At 38.5% G+C, this 22,402-nt stretch overlaps 2 protein-coding genes across 10 annotated transcripts in view; one reads left to right on the top strand and one right to left on the bottom strand.

The window, feature by feature from the left end:
- LOC105488655 (neuropeptide Y receptor Y1) overlaps positions 1-14,617 on the bottom strand; it is a 20,537-nt gene extending 5,920 nt beyond the window's left edge. The window contains exon 1 of one of the 2 annotated variants that reach the window (XM_011752926.3): positions 14,488-14,617. The gene's annotated coding sequence lies outside the window, so the exon portion shown is untranslated. Of the gene's footprint in view, positions 1-2,623; positions 4,007-14,487 lie in introns of those variants that run through there. The other variant, XM_011752925.2, reaches the window with a different exon arrangement.
- LOC105488654 (neuropeptide Y receptor Y5) lies at positions 13,963-22,402 on the top strand. Of its 8 annotated transcripts, none has more exons than XM_011752920.3 (5): positions 13,963-14,181; positions 15,912-15,951; positions 17,454-17,581; positions 17,673-17,745; positions 20,163-22,402. In XM_011752920.3, exon 5 carries the CDS (start codon positions 20,175-20,177, stop codon positions 21,510-21,512), a length of 1,338 nt encoding a protein of 445 aa, XP_011751222.1. In that variant the 5' UTR covers positions 13,963-14,181; positions 15,912-15,951; positions 17,454-17,581; positions 17,673-17,745; positions 20,163-20,174; the 3' UTR covers positions 21,513-22,402. The 8 variants fall into 8 exon arrangements, with proteins under 8 accessions (XP_011751222.1, XP_011751223.1, XP_070948981.1 ...); XM_011752921.3 differs by having other exon boundaries at positions 17,454-17,585; XM_011752917.3 differs by having other exon boundaries at positions 13,965-14,181; positions 20,166-22,402.

The raw sequence follows: 22,402 nt of genomic DNA, 5'->3' as shown, positions 1-22,402 counted from the left end.
CAGACTTCAGGGCCTTTTTTTTTTTTTTTTAATGATCTTTGCCTATAATCCTGGGAGAGCTGGGGAGCCTCTGGTGAGTCTTTGGCAAAGGTGTGAAGTTATATTACTTTGGATTTAAAATTATTATTCTAGCTGCTGTTTTCAACACATTTAAGGAAAGAGAAGAAAAGGGGAGATTCATTAGAAAGTTAGTGCAATAATTTGGCAAGAAATAATAGAGACAGAGACCAAGATGTATACCATGGAGAGAAAGAAACAGAAATATTCTACCCACTGACTGATTTGGGCAAAAATGAATACATATAAGAATTCACACAGACATTAAATTATTGCAAAGTACAGGCTACAAACATAGCTTTCTTACAGATGAGTTCAGGTAAAAGCTCTAGTCTGACACTTTTGAAACGGTATTTAATAGGCATGCCCAATGAGGAAGCATTTTTCTTACTAGGTAGAAGTTAATTTAGCTATAGAGAAAATGAAAACTTTATTTTTTTTAAGGTGTTTTCAAGCCTGTTTTACTAATTGTACATTTGGTAGTTATTCCAGTGTGTAAACCAATTCTGCATTGGATAAAATGTGTATTTTCAGTGTACCTTAGTATAATTTCAAGAAAGAATAACTGTCAGAAAATAACAATACTAAGAGATAATTTACATACCTTATCTTTGCAAAATAAAATAATTTGGTATTTACTATTGTAATATAATTTGTAAAATAAGCTATGCAGCTACAGAAACTGCAAAAATTAAAGACTGTTAAGTCTCAGTGTAGCTGCCATGTGCATATAGAGACAAAACAGAGACATTACATACATCACCAATTGGCAAATTAGCCCCCTGCAGAGGGAAATTTCCTCTTCTTTCTTTCCAATTAGAATGCTGGCCTTTCATTGCTTGCTCTTCGCAGGGCTGTTACTACTTGAAAATACAGCTCCCTGATCATAACCTGCTGCAGACAAATTTTTTGAAATACTCAGGATTGGCTGTTCACCTCACTTGTGTTGGAAAAGAAATGTCAGCCTTGTGACATACAGCCTCCCAAAGTTACTGGTAGCTTATCTAAATGAGTTACATAATTCTCTGCTCCTTCCTTGCTGGGGAGGGCTTGTTCAACAGACTGCTGCCTGAAGACAATAAAAACTAATAAAGTAGTAGTCACCCAAGAGCACTCAGTTTTTAGTCCTGGGTGGGGAACCGGGTCGGGTTAGCTTCCCGCTGCCTCGCTTGCTTCTCCAGAGAGCCTGCCCAGGGTCGAGGACTAACAGCTACTGCTTTTCTGTTGCAGACCTGACAGACAAGCTCCACATGTCCCCTGCCTGTGTGTGCCATCCCACCAGTCATGCCCTCTTATAGGATGGGGAGTGTGGGAAGCAATGCGTGCTCTAATATGTGTGTGTGTGTGTGTGTGTGTGTGTTAGTATGTGTACATGGAAACACTCTCTTCTGCTCCTCTCCTCTAGGTTTTTCCTGTGCTCCAGAAGTTATCAAACAACGAAATGGGAAATGGGACATGTTCAGTCAAAATTCCTGTTGGCACGCTTACCCACCCACCTTTTTCATATTGTGTAACTAGGTGAATCGCCCGAAATTTACTCCATTCCTGACTCCCTACTACTCTCTCTCTCTCTCTCTCTCTCTCTCTCTCTCTCTCTCTCTCTCTCTCTCTCTCTCATCAGGAAACCTTTCTACTAGTGATAAGAGACTGGCAAAAGAGAAAAGATACAAAAAACCAAAAACAAGCAGATACCAAACCCTACTCAATTCTGTCTTTGGCCCAGTATCAGACCTTAAAACATTCGCATCTCTCCAGTCTACCTGGGAACCAACGGCACACCCTATCAAGTCACCTCCACCTCCTGTGCATTCCCAATCTCCTAACCCAGCCATGTTCCATCATTACTTTTCTAAAAGAAAGAGCTAAAGAGTTCCCCGATTAGAACTCCGATGATTAAAATCTTCGGGTGTCCACCCGGGCGCAGCTCCACACTCGAAGCGCTCAGTATTGGGGAGCGCGGCTCCACTGCAGCCCAGACGCGCGGAATCCGCAAGTGGGGGTGGGCTTGCGCTCTGGGGTCCGCGCCGAGGGCTCCTCCCACCTCCGTCCGCTCCCAGCCCGACGCCTGCCGCGGGACCCGGGCGACGGCGGGCGATGCACCAAGCCCACCCTTCTCCGGCTCATCCCAGCCAGTTACTCCGCGAAAACTCCGGTGCGGCTAGAGCCAGCGCCTCCAGTCAGTCCAAGACACATACGGAAGATGAGCGGGTGCGGGATAGACGAACTCGGGCACCTTCCCAGTGCCTTGACCTTTTAAAGAGAACCTGGGTAGAGGAAAACTTGGATCCCCATCCAGAAATTCCCCGGGAGCAGGTGGTGGGAAAGCCCGAACTCCGCGTAGGGGACCCTCTCCTTTCACCCGCGTCGACCCCATACCCTTCGGCAGGAGCCCGCGAACGGTCCGGTGATTTGGAGCAACCTGCGACCTGCTTGCACTGGAGACCACACCTCGGTCCCCCAGAGCCAGTTTCGGACACTGGCGTCGTTTTTCTTCCCCGCTCATCCTTCACCTTGTCAATGAGAGATTTCGCAAAAGTCTCTGGAAAGGTATAAACTCGAAACTTACCCTCTTTGGAATTTGTCTTGTTCGCTCCTGCTTATTGAAGAAGGAAGGGTGGGAATGGAAGGGAGCAGAGAGGGGAAGATCCGCTGGTATCTCTCCTGCTCAGATCCTAAAGATTGGTGAAGCTAGGAAGAGACGCCCCCTTAAAGCCGAACTCCACCTCATCCCGGATCACGTGACGGCGTCCCGCGAGTAGCGCCTGAAGCTCCCCCCGCCCCACAAACACCTCACAAAGGTGCACACCTCGGGGAAGCCTTGCCTAGGAATTTTGGAAAGAAAAGCAATCCAACAGAAGCCACACATTATTCGACACAGACGCCCCGCGCAGGGGAAAGGAAGCCCTTATCCCCACAGTCCTTGACTCCGGGGAAGGGGGAAGGCAGGGCAGTTTCCCAAGGCTTGAAAAAGTCGGTGCCACTGTGGTTTTCTTTGTTTGCAGGTCAGTGCCATCTTGTGGCCGAAGTCGTACCCGGTTGGAGAGCTCGAGCGCCAGCCCAAACCGGGAATCAAAAGGCTCGCTGGGAAACATGAAATTCGCCACAATAATGGCACTAATATTTTATTTTGTGACACTCAAATAACTCTCAGGCCAGTGCCGAGAATTTGTTTTCCTCAGTTTATACGTGAATTAAGAGAAGAGCTTTAAAAAGTCAAGGCAGACAGTCGGCCCTCCTTTCTTTGGCCCACTGAGAAAATGCATTAAGTCAGATTTGTTCTCAGCGCTAAGTAGCTTTTTAGTTTTTTTAGGGGAGAACCATGAACTGAATATTTCCCTGGTGGTCGAAAAGAGTCAATGCAATTTTCTCGGTGATTAGTACTACAGTACTGAACATTATGTAGAAAAAAATAGAATGTACACCGAGTACGTTGAAGGCGGCCAACCCCATCATGGTGCCCGATGATTCAGGCCAGTTACTGACACACTGATCTGAGATGTTTTACCTGATTCTATTCTAGTTTCAAAAGTCAACGTTGTAAAACACACACACACACACACACACACACACACACACACACACACATATTATGTAGACGATGGACTGATGCAAATGAGTAGAACTTCTTCCAAATAAAAGTGTTAAAAATAAGAAGTCTTTCTAATAAAGATAGAGGGCACTGCCCAGAGAATTTATAAAGATTACAAAACAATTCTAATGGCAGTCTTTCTTCTAATTAAAATCAAAATAAAATTCCAAGACAAATGGACTCACCTGAACTTTATACTGTTAAAAAAACTTTTCTTTTTCTGATTGTTATGCTGAATAAACATATTTAAGGTTCAGTATAAGCTCATTTATATAGATAGTGATGAACACAATCTCTGGATGTTTTTCCAAGAAAACTTTCTAAAATATGTGTCACTAGACATATTTTTATATAGTTGGAAAGGGATTGTAATCAAGAATTAAAATATCATGATTATGTAATGACAGTGTATAACAACAGATAGAAGCATACATATAAAAATCTCTAATAGTTAAGCAGAGTAAAATGACAACAGATTCATTTATACACACACACACACAAATATATATATATATATATATATATATATACACACACACATACACACATACTTTTTTTTTTAACCAAGGATGAAAACATAAGGCCCAATTTAGGAATTTCAACTCTTTCAGGGAACAATAACTAATATTCATTCAGGTTTCTATGCATCCTCTGCCTACTCTATTGCCTGAAGTCACATTCTATTCTCAGAAGGAAGTTTTCCCTGTGGTTTTGATCACCAAATCGGCTATCTTTAGCCTGCTGTAAGAATTACAAATGACGTAATTTAATTTTCTACTAAGAATATATTTTTATGTAGAAACTTTTATTATGTCAGCAAATATTTTGGACTTGAGAATATAATTTGGACTCAGGTGCTATGCTTTCTCTATTTCCCAAGAATACTAATGAAGGCATGTCTGTAAGAGGTCTAAACTATTATGGCCATTGTATTTTATCATTTTATTAACTCAATTTTTATGAGGTGTTCTCCCTAAGGAAAATCTGTGAAACTGCATTCTTGAGTTATTAATATCAAATACCAATCTTTGAAAGATCACTGATCTCAAAGATTCTTTTCTATGACAACGTTATGGTACAAAGAGAAGTTCTGAAATGCTCAATAGCAGCCGCGGGCGGTGGCTCATGCCTGTAATCCCAGCACTTTGGGAGGCCAACGCAGGCAGGCAGATCATGAGGTCAGGAGTTCGAGACCAGCCTGGCCAACAAAGTGAAACCCCGTCTCTATTAAAAATACAAAAATTAGCTGGGTGTGGTGGTGCGTATCTGTTATCCCAGCTACTTAGGAGGCTGAGGCAGGAGAATTGCTTGAACCCGAGAGGCAGAAGTTGCAATGAGCTGAGATCGTGCCACTGCACTCCAGCCCAGGCAACAGAGCAAGACTCTGTTTTGGGGGAAAAAAAAAAAGGAAATGCTCAGAGGCAAAATTATATAATTCTTTAGAGATATCATGTACTAGGATTCTTTCCAATGTGAAAAATAGAGAAATTAGGCATAGTCCGATGGCCAAATGCAACATAAAATTCTCCAATAATGTGGTCTTATAGAAGATTTAAAATATGCAAAGTAGTTTGAATTTCTTAGAAAATATTTTTTAAAGACTTTCCTCATTCCAATTTTAAGATCATTTATTTTTCTACTCTTAAGTGAATAATCAGCTGCATACTTTCCTATCTGGGATTCAAATTAGATAAAACTTCATCTTTGCTAGGGAGAAGTTTTTCTTCAATCCTGTATATTTCTTTCTGTAGCTTCATAACAGCCTGACCTATAAACCAAGGGGAATGGTATTAATGACCTATTCTCATGTTCTCTTGGACAACAGTCTGGCTCTGTCATATAAACTGAGGGATAGGATCTACTCATTAAATTTCTGTAAATCTGAGTTTTATATTCGAAACAGTGGAACAATATTATGGCCTGGCTCAGCCTTTAAATTCCATGATTCAGTAACTGTTTAAATAAAAGTATGACGATATGCTTGCTACTGGAATTGAAACACACTAATTACTTTATTTGTCTTCTGAGGAATTTCTGCTACAAGGGTTAAAGTTTCTGAAATGCTATCAGGCCTTGATACAGGTAAATTATCATGAATTGTCACGCAGAAGAAGCTTAATAGGCATAAATACTACACATGAAAACTAAAATGTAGATGACATTGATAAGGGGGAAATTCCATGGGGGTAGAACTATGATGAAGCATGTCAGTGAATCAGTTCATGTTCTATGAATTGATTGTATGTCTGGATTTTCCTTCTTTCTGTGACTTACCTGCTGCATTTCTTTGGATCTTTGATGCCCAAGAATGTAAGGAGCAATTTTATTGTATGGACCACCAAGAAAAAAAAAATGTTTTCAGTAAAGCAATGGCATACTATCAATAGCAAATGAATATTAAAATGCTTTTTAAGCCCACATCTTAAAGCCAATGAAATACAGTTGGTAAAGAGTTTTGACTTAATCAGCACAATCAAATAGTCAGTACAATCATTTTATTCATCTGACTTTTGGAGAGCATAAACTAGCAGAAAAAAAAATGATGATTAATTTAGTTAAAAATGTTCGTATATAAGTGCACAGACAATTCAATGATCTCCTTTGTGCAGAAAACACGCAATACTCTTTGTGGATTTTCTCTTGATCTTGATTTGAAATGTGAATGCCTTTCAGTAAAGTTCTCATTTCACTACCTGGGCTGCATATTTCGGGGCATTTTTAAAAACTCTGTCACAATGAGGCTCTAGACAAGTAGGATCTTAAAATTTAGTAAATAGCCAAATCTTTTTCTGCATGCCTCATATGGTCTGATACCCTTTAGACATTCAAAAAAAAGTGTAATGTTATATTACAAAACCATAACATTATGTTTTTACTATATGAGATAATGAAAGGAGCTTTGCCACTGTTACTATTACTGTTTTTAATAATTATTATTAATATTCCTTTCATATCTTCTTTTGAAGAGACAAAATAAAAATAGCTGGTAAAAAGAATAAGTATGAATGCCACCACCACAGCTCTCATCTTCTGTGAGAAACATCTCTAACTGTTCCTCCTGCCCCTGACTCCCACTCCCCAAAATCTCAAGCTTGGTATTAGGCTTTCTCACAGCACAACACTTCAGATGGCCAATATCAATAGATCAGACTTGGCCTATGAAGAAAAGCTACGAAGGTATAATTTTTTCTAAAGAAAGGAGAAAATTAGGCTGGGTGCGGTGGCTCACGCCTGTAATCCCAGCACTTTGGGAGGCCAAGGCGGGCAGATCACCTGAGATCAGGATTTTGAGACCAACCTGGCCAACATGGTGAAACCCCATCTCTATTAAAACTATAAAAATTAGCCAGGCGTGGTGGCAGGCACCTGTAATTCCAGCTACTTGGGAGGCTGAGGCAGGAGAATCACTTGAACCCGGGAGGCGAAGGCTGCAGTGAGCTGAGATTGTGCCACTGCATTCCAGCTTGGGCGACAGAGTGATACTCCATCTCTAAATAAATAAACAAATAAGGGAAAGTATTTGTTTGTTTTTTGGTACACCTACATAATAGCACAAGCAGGTGCATGCAAAAGTGGTATGAAATGTTCCGAGGCATCATTTTGCTAAGGTAAGTATCCTCCTTTCATTCCTTTGTTTAAGGTCTAGCTATTGCTTCCTTTGCCAAGACACAAATACATCTAGGAAGAGTACACATATCTAAGGATGGTCAGTGGTATAACATGACCCATCTGATCTTATGAGATTGTTTAGCTGCCACTGTCCACTAGCATAGCGTGTAGGTTAAAATTCAACTGTGCAGATTATTGCAACTGCAAATTCAAAACCTCATTAAGCCTTAAATATTACCCGGAAATGTGTTGGCTTGGGTGATTACCAATCTCTCTCCTCTTAGAAGCTATTTTGAAATTCCAACCCTCTCCCAGGCTCCTACTTCATACCTTCAGTCTCAATGGATTCCTTCTTTTTGGGATAATTTAAAGGCCATAGGGTATTTACCCCCTAACTTTCTAGTCCCTCCTTTTGGCAATAGATTCTCCAACCCAGCTGTTTCAACCCCAGACTTTGAGTCAACCTATCCCACTGAGGTTTCTCAGTTTAGACCCCAAGCACCATGTGACAGACAAGCTATCTCACTGCGCCCTTCTGAGCTGCTGTCCCACCACGCAGTCCATGAGCATAAAATCCATGAGTTGTATTCCATTAAGTTTGAGGAAGGTTTGTTAAACAGCAATAAAATAACTATAATACCTGTTTAGTCAATAATTCACTTTTCTTAGCTTAGGATTAAAAGAAAGACCAAAACAAAATCGCTCATCTCTTTCTCATAGTAACTCCCTCACTGGAGTCACATCTTCCCTAGCTGCTTCTCTTTCCTGGCAAGCTTCTTTGAGGATAAGGTACATATACTGTCACCTCATTTTTTCCTCAAATATGACACACCTGAAAATGCTTCTGCCCAGGACACTAATAATCAAAGCCAGTGAACACGATTCAGATTTTCTTATATTTATTCTTTATGTAGCAGCAGACTCAAATGAGCATCCACTGTTTCTGGAATCTTTTTTTCCTTTGACTTCATCAACTCCACACTTCAGGTTTTCTTCATTGGCTGTTGCTCAATCATCTCTCTCAAGATCTACTATTTCCGTCTACTTCTTAGGCGTTTTTCTCCCTAGGATCCTGTTATGTAGATGGGCCAGAGATGACCCATGGGTGATAACCTAACACGGTCCGCATACTGTTTGATTCTTCACAGCAGGCTAAGGCCCTTAGTCCAAAGCCTTCCAGCACCACTTCAAAATCTCACACATCTAATGGTTCTAAATATAGTCAAAACTAAATTAATTTTAGCCCATTTAGAGCCTACCTTCTTAAATGCCCCCATGAAACTCCACCCAACATCTGCTAACGATAGATAAGACAAATCTTTTAGCTGTGAAAGACACCAAACCACAGCTCCCTTCAGAGGTCTCTGACTCAGAGACTCCCCACCTTGTGGCTGAGTGACAGCACCCAGACATGCAAGTCTCCTCTCTGCTTTCCCCTTCTGCCCCTTCTAGGTGGTAGCCCCACATCATTGTCTCTAGAAGTTCTCTTGCTAGGAGAGGCTACTCCTGTCATGCAATCTCCTGCAAGTGCCACCCAAATAAACTTGTGCTTTTAGTGGTCCTGTTTCTTCCTTCACCAACCCCCAAATTACCAGAATTCACCAGAGATCCCAATCTGAATCTACTTCTTTTTTTCATTCTTACCACACAGATATACCCTCTGCCATCAATTACGTGCTTGCATGTACATAACCCTCAATCTTCACCAAAAGTACAGACCCCTCTCAGGTTTCCTTGGACAGTATGCTTCTCTTGTGCTTCTCTGCTCATGGATCTGATCAGCAGCGTCATTCTTCTCCCTCAAGCCAGAACCTAAGAATCGTCCCATGTGTGTATTCCCCTCTCTCTCACTCTCACTCACAAATCCAACTGGTCTCAGATTGCCGGTGATTTTATCTCCTAAATATCTCTCATGTGTGTTCTTTCACCTCTATCAAGCTCTACTTATTTCTCTGCTAAATGGTCTAAATCTATCAGCTTTTTTCACAGCCCTCCAGCCATATCAACTTCCCATCTTAAATCTTTTAGCTGCTTTCCATCCAGATGTCTCAAGTGAAGGACCAAAGACATCCTTTTTAATCAACATTTTCAGTATCATCCTCCACACTATACACTGCAGTCATACGAAACCATTTGCATGATTCTGAATACCACACACTCTCTCACCTTCATGCTATTACAACATTTCTCGCTTCTCCATCCCCTCCATCTGCCTGTTTAGCTCTTACTAACCCTTCACATTTCAGTTCAAGTGTCTTCTCAGCTATAAAACCCTCTGTTACATCCCCAGTTTATTTTTAAGAACGAATTACCTAGGAATATAAATAAGAAATCAACCTAGAGTTTATTTCAGTTGCAGAACTTATCACATTGTATTGCCATTAATTATGTAGTTGCACATATCTACAACTATACTCTGATCTCTTACTGACAATGACTGTGGTTGTTTTTTTTCATCTCTTAAACTTAAGAGCCTGGAAGGGTATCTAACACATCATAGGATACTGAAGAGGTTTTGTTGAAAGATTGAAAAACTAGGACTAGGGTAGGACTACAAAAATTTTGAATATCACAAATCAAGCCCATTTGCTCATCTCAAACATTAAAAAAGTGTCTTCAGCATTTGCAGCTATGATGGATGATTGCTACTTTATGCATATACATTTTATGCATAGTTCGCTTACTAATACACTCCTTCTGATGATCTGCCTCATATTTTTGGATATTCTTATGTGTTAGCTCTGCATCATCTATTAGGTATAAACTTGAATATGGACTCTACTTCCTTTGAAACTGCTTATAATGTCTACTTGAGGAACGGTCTCATATTTTTTCTACCTGTTCAATAACATATTTTAATAGCTGTATTACCTGTGAGAATGGTAAGACTAAGAATGTGGTAACATACATTTTGAAGAGCATATAATTCAACTTTTGATCCTGGGCTTATGCTTTGAACAATTCTGTAAACATTCTTTTTAAAGACTAAAACAAACCAACATACCAAAAATAAATAAATAAACTTTTTCCCTTTCATTTCCACTTAAATATAGTAAAGCTATATTTAGACTTATAACTAGATTTAAAATATTAACTACAAAAAATAGATAGGAAATGGAAACATTTTAAAAAATATTACAGGATACTTATCTTTTCTCAGAGGAGTTTTGAACTACAAAAAGAAATAATCGTATGGCCTATATATGGATTTACATAATAAAATGTTATATTGTCAAAGGAATCCATGCTCTCTTCTTCTTGTATATATATTTGTGCTGCAAAACTGAAAAACAATATAATTAAAGAATGAAGTAGTGATATGTAAGACAGCCATAACTTTTTGAAATGAATAAATAAAATATAGTTAATAGTAGCTGCAGGGAAGAGAATGTGCCAATAATAATGGAAAACTTTAACATCAGTATTTTCTTTGTAAATTTTAATGTAAAGGGAAAATAAACAATGTCTGTGGCTATCAAATATTTCTGAAGATCTAAAAAGATGGTTTTTCTACACATATGTTTGTAATGCATGCTCATTAATGGCATACAGTCGTAAGTAGTCAGGTCTCAACGGGGACTCCAGATCTTCGATTCAAAATATTTCATTTACAGACAAAGAAAATGAAGACTGAAAAATCAAGTGCCTGTCTAAAGCCACACCACTAATTTGAGATCAAGCCTGGCTACAACTCAGTTATTCTGATAAGTGTCTATTATAAAAATATGTATGTGACATATGAATATATAAAATACATTTGTATCACATCTATGTGTGTATGTATTTTTAACATGGATATTTGCTAGTAAAAAGAATTATACATTCTTTCTGCAAATCAGTCACTGCTTTAAGGTCAAATCATTAGAGCATCAAAAGGATAAATAAAGTGTTGCTTAAGGAGCACAGTATTTATCAGAAGTCAATAAAATGTTAACGATGCCCCTGTAGGACCTCAAAATTGTCGTTAAGTTTTCTGGGAAATGGACTCAATGTACACAATACTTTGGGCAAAACTTTTTTTCAATAGTTTTTTTTCCCTGAAAGTAATAATAAAAAAAATCATGTATTTTAAGTTCTAAATATTGATTTGTATGACAAATCATTACTATTTCAAAGAAATCAATGCAGCATAGAGCATCATAAAATATTTTGATAACACATCTTTTAAGCATTAAGGATTTAAATTTACCCTGATAGGAAAAGTGGATGAAGAAACATTTACTCTTAAGGAGTACAATGAAATCCTCAGAGAAATAAATGCATGAAGTAAAATAATACTGTTTTCTCTAGTTTATTTACCCATACTTCTTCTATAACTAATATATCAAAATCAAATATCATTGGAGATTATAGCAAAGCACTTTAGTCATTGCTTTCCACAAATGGTAGCTGTTATTAAAATGCAACAGTAGCTTTGACAAAAACCACAGTCATGTGCCTCAGCAAAATGTTACCCCAGGAATTGTTGGGCGACTGTTTTATTGTTCAATAATTTGTCTTAGGAGTCCCAAGTGACCTTTAACTTTTACCTTTCTTTCGTAACTGATAATTAACTGTAATAACAGGGCAATAGCCAGTTTAATTTTGTAACATGCACAAAATCCAACTTAATTTCCCAAACGAGCATTTTATAAATAGTGAGTAGGAAAAATACATAAAATAGAGGTGGACATTACTATTTCTGTTCTGATATTCCCCTCCGCTTAAAAGTTACTCCATAAAATAAAAATAAAATTATTATGTTCTACAAAGAGTAACGATGATCAGTCTCGAATCCCTCCTGGGAAATTTAAAGGTAAAAGCACCCTCATCTTCATATCTTTCTCTTTATGTAGCATATTGCCTAAATTTGTACATTGATAATGTCCTCAAAACAAAAATCTCTTCATAACTTGTCCACTCCAGATGTCCTTACTACTGTGTATTGTCACATGTATTTAAAGAAGAAATGCCAGCTCCCTTTTTGAGACTTGTTTGTGGGTGCAGTGGGAAGGGAAAATGGTCAGGTTAATTACAATCGCTGTGTCAATGGCACGTGGCCTTTTATTTTCAATACTCTAATAACAGTAACTTCATCCTAAAGGTTCATATCATCAAAATAGAAAACAAAGTTGTGGAAAAGAAAAAATAAGATTTGTTTTATACTTTTAATATGCAAAAGCCTGTAGCATAGACCAGTGTTTTGAAAGACAGTCACAATGGGGTTCACTTGGAAGTTGTTTTAAAGACAATGTGTATTTGAAGTGTACATGTTTTGACTGTGCAAGAGATGGAAGGATAGAAATTTATGTGGCAATTTGTACTGCATTAACCGCAGAGACGGTGGAATTAAGAAAGTCTATAAAACAAGCCTTATTTCTCAAGGTTATTCCTTCTTGACACTTTCATCCCCTGCTCCCTACTGCAGAATCCCAGGTGCCTGCTCAGAAGGCCTATTCTGTTAAGCTTTTGGGGAGAATATATTAATATTTCAGAAATAACACACAGAAGAATAAAACAGGAACTGTGTTTCCTTGAGTTCTTTAAAAGCTCTTGGATGGCTCTTTGATGAAATGGCAATCTACATAGATCCCCTGAGTATTGAATGCTAAAATTCAGCAGAAAGGGCGCACAAAACATTTTCTTTGACCTCTGGTATAACAGTGATGGCTGCCCCAGATGTGAGAATTACAAGTCACAGTGCTCCCAAGGGGTACAGTTCTCTTCGGTTTATAAAGAGCTAGTCCCACAGGACTCTCTACTCAGCAGGAGATGCTGTCTGTTACATAATAGTTCTCAGTATTAAAGGGTACAATAACTATACCCTTTCTCATGGTAAAGCTATGTCCAAAGACACACAGACCTCTACCCAATCTCTCTTTTCTCCTTTCTCTCTCTCTCTCTCTCTCTCTCTCTCACACACACACACACACACACACACACAGAGAGAGAGAGAGAGAAAGAGAGAGACGCGCGCGCACGCACCTAAAGTACCTGCCAACTAATGATTAGCTAAAAATAAAGCAAACCTGCGCAATACAGATTTGGAAACATTAGAGATGGAAATCATGTTGAGAAGGAACAGAAGGATAGGGTTTTTTCCTCTTCTTTTGTGTGGGCTTTTTTTCCCGTCTTTTTTTTTTTTTTTCTTTTAACCTATGACAATTCATTTTTAGCCCTTCGTCTTCTCTTTGCTATTGAATATAGTCTTGAGCAGCGTTGATTTCATTTCAGCTTCACTCCCCTGCTCTTGCCACTTGCCCACACCCACAGCTGCCACTCCTTGGAGAGGGGAAACTTCCCTTCTATTCTGCTGGGCGCATCCCCGCAGACTCCCTTGCCTCTCCTGGACATTGGGTGAGCCTCCCCACCGCCACTCTTCCTTACTTCAAAAAGGTGCAAAGGAGGAGCAGTGTTCTGTTTTTCTTTTTTTCTTTCTTTCTCCCCACCCCGCCCCCGACAATGATAAAACCTGAGACTCGAAGCTTGTTCTCAGGCATACTAAGCACTTAGGGGCACAGCCATCCTCACACCAGTTCAAGACTTCTCAGAGTTCACTACACAGGGCTGGGGGCTGGACTGGCAAAACTCAATTTGCCCATCAAGTTAACTTGGTCGGCCTGGGACCCGAGGCCAGGGCGAAAGGGCGACATCCCGGGGCCCTGTGGCTTCTCCCTAGAGCGCCCAAACAGCGGCGTAGGTCTGGAATGCCCCCGGCCCCCGGATTTGGAAGAGGCTGGCGCGGAGCAGGCGCCCTGGAGCAGGGTCTCGGGGGTCCCCGGAACAGTCACGTGTTCTCGAGACGCCGTTAAACCCCCGCCCCCTCTTCCCCACCGCCGCCTCCAGGTCCTGCTCCTGCTGTTGCCGCCGCCGCTGGGGTACAGGAGCTATCGCGCTGGGCCGCGCTCCCGGGAGCCCAGGGCCTGCAGTGGCCGGGGCGCCCCGAGGTACGGGCTCCCGCCCCTCCCTGCCAACCCCTTTCGCGCCGGGTAGGCCTGCACCCAGGGACCGTGGCGGGTCCCCGCGCGGGCTGCGAGTCTGCGCTGGTCCCTGGGAGCCCGCACCCCTGTCTCTGGTGCCAGGGCGTTGTCGGGGGTCCTAAGAGGGCGGGGTTGGGAAGGTGAAGGGAGTGCGGCTGGAAAAATGGGGATTAGGGTGTCGGAACAGACACTTGTCAGGAGTGAAGAGACAGCGCAGAGGGTACTGGGCTGAATTCTTTCCTACCGAGCAGGTCCCTCCAGTTCCCAACTCACCCGGGTGGAGCAGGCGCGGGCCGAACCCGGGAGGAGAGTGTCGGGGATCTGCGAAGGAGCCTCCTGGGGAAGGGGCGGGGGATGGACAAAGCGCTGCCCCAGGCTAGACGCACTCTTGCTGCAGCCCGGCTGGTCTGGAGCTGGGAACGGCAGCCCGCGGGGTGCCCGGGTCAGGGCTCAGCTCTAGCGGGTCTCTGGCGAGGCCAGGGGCGCAGCCCGCGAGGCGCCACTCAAGCCGTCCAGCTGCCGCGCAGTCCAGCGCTGACCTGAGCCCGGGAGTCAGCTGCGCTCCAAGGTTTGCGCTCCTATTTGCGAGGTGTCTTCATATGACAAATGCGAGAATAGCAAACATCCATAGAACTCGAATTCCAGAAACGGGAATTCTTTTTTCCAAGTTCACAGACCTTTAGTTAATCTTTTAAAGGAACTGAGGCGTTGTGTTGGACCAAAGCCAAAACGGTTTTACCATAGACCATGGAAAATAGCCTAAGGCTCTTTCAGAAGAATCTTGCAGTTCGAATGCAATTTTAGATTTCAGATTTCTCAAGGGAAGAGAAACTCTGCTGTTAGAATTTGGAAGGGAGGGTGATGCATGCCTGTGTGTTTGTCAGCTGAGCAGAGCTGTATTTATCTTTCCAATTCAAATTGTGCCAGATTCTGGCTTTAAGAACAAACCATGGGAATATTTGAGAACATGGAATCTGTTCCATGAGCACAGCAAAATAGACAATAGTTGATATTGTATCATTGCAGGAGGAAAAGAATTACATATATTTTATTCTTTTGTGTGATTGTCATCCTTTGTGAGAGTGATGTATATTTTCATAAGGCAAGAAATTATTCAAACAAATAAACCTTATTTAAATGTACAAGTCAGATTTTTAATATCCTTTGAATTCCCTGAAGTTCCTCCTATTATTCTTAAGAACACTTTCTTAAAATACTTTCTTAAAATACTTAAAATCTATTCAGAAGGTTTCATTTGTCTAGGTGTCAGATATAGAAGAGTTTATAAGAAAATTCCAGTAAACCTCTGAAAAGACATTATTTTTTATAAGTTGCCATAGTTTAATAAAGAACTTTTATTTTTCACACTTTTTACTCAGAGATTAAAGTTCTGTGTTTCAGCCTGGAAATTCTGATGGTGGGAGATACAACTATTATAAAAGAGAATGAGTAAATATAGTAATTAGGTATGACAAAAATTTCATGCTGTCGATATCAGATTTCTAGTCAAATAATATTCCATGTTAAAATATTCTTTCTCTGGCTATATTTCATAATTTCTGTAGCAATCTGAGAAGATTCACACATATCATTACTTTTATAATGGATAAAATATATTGCATAAGAATGTACAGCACTCATAATAACACTTGTTGAGAAGTAGAGGGTTGTTAAACATATTTGCATTTCCATTGTAGGTCTGCTGACTGTGTTTTTCAGGAAAAAGGAAGGGAAAAGGTAAGTTTAAGGAAAGAAATCTTGCTTTTTTGTTTGTTTGTGTTTTCATTTTAAGAGGGTTCCTGTACCTTAGATTTTCGACTTAAATCTGATTGGACAAAATTTTCCTAATGTTTAAATTATCCCCTGGCTACCAGGAGGCACTTTAAAAAAACTACATATCCACCACCACCCCTCCCCCACCCCTCCTCCGCGCCTCCAGCGTTTGCAGTATTCATCATTTAGTTGTAAGAAAAAATTCTTCCTTCTTTGGAACAAAGATTCACAAACATGCTCATTTTGTGCAGACTATATATTAGGTATTGTATGTGTGTATGTTTATGTGGTAGATGGTGTGGGGTGGGGCTAGAGGGAGAGCAGGAGAAAGTTGACTACAGTCGCACCAAAATAAAATGAATAAATGAATGTGGAATGAATGAATGAATGCTAAAAGAGAATTTTTTTAATTTGCTAATCAGTCTATCAGTAGCTACATAAAGTATTCATTATATTCGGCAATAATACAAGTGTCCATGCTATAGTGAAATAATATACTACTGTCAGTCAGGAGAATGCCATTCATTTATTAATTCATTCATCATCCAATTTGAGGCCTTTTACATCTCAGCAATCTACAGTTACTCAGGGTGTGAGCTTGAATTAATCCATCATAGAATATTCTTGGCATAGCACCTTGCATTACTCATCTTTATGCTTAGAGCAGAGCAGAGCACCTAGCAAAATATATGTTCAGTAAATACTTCTTGAATGAATAAAAGAAGGAACAACTAATCATTCTTAGCTATTCATTAATAGAAGGAGTCTACCCTTTAAAATTATATACAAATTATGTACTTGCTTAAAATACTCAAATATTTTAGGGAATGAAAGAAGCATCCTCAGTTTTTTCTCCAGTGTTCAATGAATACTCAAGATGGCATTTATTTCATCTTCTTACTAAGGAGATGTGGTTTTATAATTTAATGCATTCAATATTTTATGTGCATGTATTTAAAATAAAAGTTTTAATAGCAGACTGCACAGTCGTGGAAGCAGATATACTTCTTTTTTCGTTTACATTTTTTAAATGTTTTGTCAATATATCTTGCAGTTTTAGTTTCATGTTGCTTGTGTGATAGCCTTTATCAATGAAGATATCCAAATGAAAATTTAAAGTGCTAAACTCTCTTTGTTGTCTATCTAGGTATCTCCTCCTCATTGCATTTTGGGGCCATTTAAAACATCTATAATTTCAATGGTTCTCTATAAATGTATATATAAAGATACATATACACACATATGTATGTACACACAAATTTATAGTCATACTCTATCCTGAATTTTCCCACATTGTCAGGATGATTCATTTCTGTTATTTTAAAGCAAGGGAAGTTAAATTGCTTTTCTAAAATGATTGGTAATGAATATTTACTTTAGCATCCACTATGTGTAACATGCTTTATTAAACATTATTTCTAGAATGAAAAATAATTAAGACTTTTATCTCCATTCGAATATAATAGAGAGATCTAACCACATGGATTGGAGAAAAATCTGAATTTTAGACTCAAAACTATGTTGTTTCTATTACCACAAATTGTGCTGCATCTTCTCTTTCTTCAAAAAATTTTGGACAGCAATTTTACACTAAGTAAGTAAGTATCATCCACAGTTCCATGATCCAAAAAGGCACAAAGCCACTGTAGAAGGGGCCGTCTAATTTCTCTCTTGTTCTTGCTTAGGAAGTACAAGGAAAGGCTATCAGTAACAACTGACCTACCACAAAGTTAGAAGAAAAGGATTGATTCAAGAAAGGTAAGTCAAGGGAAGAACAACTAAGCAAGATTGCAGTTACAAGCAGCCTGTACACATGATAAATATAAATAGGATCATGAATAAGCTGAATTGAGCCAGAGGGTCATCAGAAATCAGGAAATTAGGCAAAAGCACCAGTCAAAGCTGTTTTGATTATAAGCTTGCTGACCTATCCAGAGTAGGTGCTGAGAGGCTGAGAGGCAATATGATGAATAATATGATTCAGTAGGTTATGCGAGTCACTTTTGTACCAGGTGTTCTTTTTCACTGAGGCAATATCAATGTAAATTGTTGGCTAGGGTCTAAGAATGAATGAATGCAATCCTCAGTCTTTGAATTAACTTATCCTTTAAAAGGATGTAGTTAGCTTCCAGAAAATAATTTGGTCAACATAGAATCACTTGTAGAAGTTGTGAAAAACTTATAACTTTTCTCATAGCACAAGGATGACTCTGTCATCCTGTTTGAAACTTGCTATATATAGAACTGAAGTTAAACTTACTTGTAATGAATGTATGTACACAGTAGTATTTGCCATTTGGAAATTTATTGAACTAAGACCTATAGGTCCCTCATAAATTAAAGATAACAGTTTTTACTATTAATTTAAATAAATGTATTTTTATAGTTTTAGTATAATTATTCAATTATAGATCTAGAAATAAGTAGATCAACATATATTAATAGGTAACAAAAGTGTTTTTTAAACTATGTGTATATCACAATCTCTATGACAGTGTATTTATTGGAATTAATTTGCTTGCTGGTTTGTGTTTTCTGTAGGAAATTCTTGTTTAAAAAAAAAAAAACTTAAAGTGGCCAGGCACACAGTGACTCATGCCTATAATCCCAACACTTTGGGAGGCCAAGGTGGGAGGATTACTTGAGGCCAGGAGTTTGACACCAGCCTGAGCAACATAGGCAGACCCCATCTCCACAAAAAAATAGAAAGATTAGCCATATGTAGTGGCATGTACCTGTAGTCCTAGCTGCTTGAGAGGCTGAGATGAGAGGATTGCTTGAGTCCAGGTGTTCAAGGTTACAATGAGCTGTGATCACACTACTGCACTCCAGCCTGGGCAACAGAATGAGACCCTATTTCTAAGAAAAAAAAAAAAGTGTTGTTTTTTTTTTTTTTAAATGAGAGGAAGGGGTCCTTTTGCCTCTTACTGGTATGTTATGGGCAATTTAGTGCTTCATCAGGCAGTAGCATCAAAAGTCTAATATGTAGAGGTAAACATGTAATGCCATTGAGGTATGACATTAATTTAATTTGAAATGAAAAAACTTATTACTGGAAGTTATATTAATATCACTTCTACATTTACGTTTAAGGTATAATGTTTTCCTTGAACAATGAATTGATTGACTCATTCATAAGGCAAAATCTATACACAGTTTTTAAATTAATAAGCAAGTGAAATTTGTTTGTTTGTTTGTTTGTTTGTTTTAAAAAAAAAAACACCAACAGCACTGCTAGTCCATCAGTGGTTGTCCTAATCAGAGATAATCTGGCATATCCCAAACGATTGAGGATTGGTCACAGAAAGATGTCATCATTCAGCATTGTATCTACACAGTCAACAGTACAGCTTGACAAACAGATTTAATGAGTGCCTACTATATGCTCCTAGGTCATGAGATAGTAATCCTATTCTCAAGGCGCTTAAATTTGAACGTTGTATGAGCTAGGTGATATTTGTTACTAGAGTTTTGTTTGAATATTTTATTCTCTCATAAACATTTACTTAATACCTGCAGTGGTAAAATTACTCTGCCATGTATTGGGATGGATTCCAAAGTGAGTAAGAGATAGTTTCTGCTTTCCCATTGCTTGTAAATAAACAAGGTAGACGGCTAGGCATTATAACGCAATGAGAGCAGATTATGATATGTAGCATCAGACAACTGTAAACAGAATGTTAACAGGAGTTCTGAAGAGGAGATCATGTCCAGCTGAGTTGACCAGGACAGGTGACTTTTAAGTTTGGCCTAGATTGAGATAGAAATGAATAGAATTTTTATGGTAAGATTATGTGACTATACTATGTACCAGGTATATTGACTTGGAGAATAATATTAATCAGTGATTGTAAAGCATATATCTTGAAGTTCTTGTCTACATTTGCTTTTTCTTTCCTTACGTTATTTACGACACAAATTTTAAAAATACAATCTATTATCTTAACATAAGTTAATACATCTTGGAAGTAATGATAAAATTAAACTTACTATAATCATTATTGGCTGATATTTGCACTGCACTTGGAACGAGTTAAAGATTTCATAAACTTTCTTAGGAGATTAATAAGGTCATGGGAGCCGATTGTAAAATTTAGTTTCCGTCTGAATAGATTAATTTAAAGTAGTCATGTAATTTTTTTTTAGGTTGATGACAAATGTCTTTTTATTCCAAGCAGGACTATAATATGGATTTAGAGCTCGATGAATATTATAACAAGACACTTGCCACAGAGAATAATACTGCTGCCACTCGGAATTCTGATTTCCCAGTCTGGGATGACTATAAAAGCAGTGTAGATGACTTACAGTATTTTCTGATTGGGCTCTATACATTTGTAAGTCTTCTTGGCTTTATGGGGAATTTACTTATTTTAATGGCTCTCATGAAAAAGCGTAATCAGAAGACTACGGTAAACTTCCTTATAGGAAATCTGGCCTTTTCTGATATCTTGGTTGTGCTGTTTTGCTCACCTTTCACACTGACATCTGTCTTGCTGGATCAGTGGATGTTTGGCAAAGTCATGTGCCATATTATGCCTTTTCTGCAATGTGTGTCAGTTTTGGTTTCAACTTTAATTTTAATATCAATTGCCATTGTCAGGTATCATATGATAAAACATCCCATCTCTAATAATTTAACAGCAAACCATGGCTACTTTCTGATAGCTACTGTCTGGACACTAGGTTTTGCCATCTGTTCTCCCCTTCCAGTGTTTCACAGTCTTGTGGAACTTCAAGAAACATTTGGTTCAGCGTTGCTGAGCAGCAGGTATTTATGTGTTGAGTCATGGCCATCTGATTCATACAGAATTGCCTTTACTATCTCTTTATTGCTAGTTCAGTATATTCTGCCCTTAGTTTGTCTTACTGTAAGTCATACAAGTGTCTGCAGAAGCATAAGCTGTGGATTGTCCAACAAAGAAAACAGACTTGAAGAAAATGAGATGATCAACTTAACTCTTCATCCATCCAGAAAGATTGGGCCTCAGGTGAAACTCTCTGGCAGCCATAAATGGAGTTATTCATTCATCAAAAAACACAGAAGGAGATATAGCAAGAAGACAGCATGTGTGTTACCCGCTCCAGAAAGACCTTCTCAAGAGAACCACTCCAGAATACTTCCAGAAAACTTTGGCTCTGTAAGAAGTCAGCTCTCTTCATCCAGTAAGTTCATACCAGGGGTCCCCACTTGCTTTGAAATAAAACCTGAAGAAAATTCAGATGTTCATGAATTGAGAGTAAAACGTTCTGTTACAAGAATAAAAAAGAGATCTCGAAGTGTTTTCTACAGGCTGACCATACTGATATTAGTATTTGCTGTTAGTTGGATGCCACTACACCTTTTCCATGTGGTAACTGATTTTAATGACAATCTTATTTCAAATAGGCATTTCAAGTTGGTGTATTGCATTTGTCATTTGTTGGGCATGATGTCCTGTTGTCTTAATCCAATTCTGTATGGATTTCTTAATAATGGGATTAAAGCTGATTTAATGTCCCTTATACACTGTCTTCATATGTAATAATTCTCACTGTTTACCAAGGAAAGATCAAATGTGGGGTCATATAAAATATATTTATGATAACTATTTATGTATAATAAATAGAAATTTTGTTAACATGAAATTTAATTTATGTGAAAGATTTCTGGATTTGAATGTCAGTTCATAATATATGGAAGATAATTTTATGTTATAGTAGGATTAATTTATTTAGTTGTGTAGTCAGTGTCAATCCAATCTGTAATTTCATTTTAGAAAGTTGTATTACCTTCCACTTCCATGTTGTCTTATAAACAAATGAATTGTATTTTTTGTTGAAACTAAAAGTTATGTGTAACCAACTCAGTACTTTTGTCCAAAAATATAATAAGAAAAAATTTTTCTTGAGGAACTTTTAATTTCAAACTTGAAGAATATCTACCAGCTATCTATATTCATTTCTACTCCGCAGGCTTCTTAATGTTTAGTTTGTGAAGTACAGAAAAAATTTAATATGCCTAGAAAATCATAACTAAATGACAACTGTATGCCCAAATTATGATTATAATCTTCAACATTAAGTACAGTTTTGAAAGTCCTATAGGAAAATGCTATTGCCTATTGAGAATTGGTCAAATTGTCAATTTAACTCCACCGTCCTAGTAATACACGAGTAATTTACCATATAAAGAATTTTAAATCCTTTCCAGACTCATTATACAACATTAAACACTACCAATAAAGTTGTTTTCATATACATCTTTTCTATTCTAAAATGTGAAGTCTAAATGGTATCTGTATTTCCAATTATTAAATAATTTTGAAGAATATTTTAAATGTGCACAGATAATTAATTTTTTGGCCAACATATAGAATGATTAACATACTTTATACTATTTCAATACTGTAGTTTCATATGCTGTCTTATTAAA

This window comes from Macaca nemestrina, chromosome 3 (genome assembly GCF_043159975.1).
Source record: "Macaca nemestrina isolate mMacNem1 chromosome 3, mMacNem.hap1, whole genome shotgun sequence".
NCBI lineage: Eukaryota > Metazoa > Chordata > Mammalia > Primates > Cercopithecidae > Macaca > Macaca nemestrina.
The sequence above is the reverse complement of the archived record's forward strand: the minus strand, read 5'-3'. Positions and strand labels throughout refer to the sequence as shown.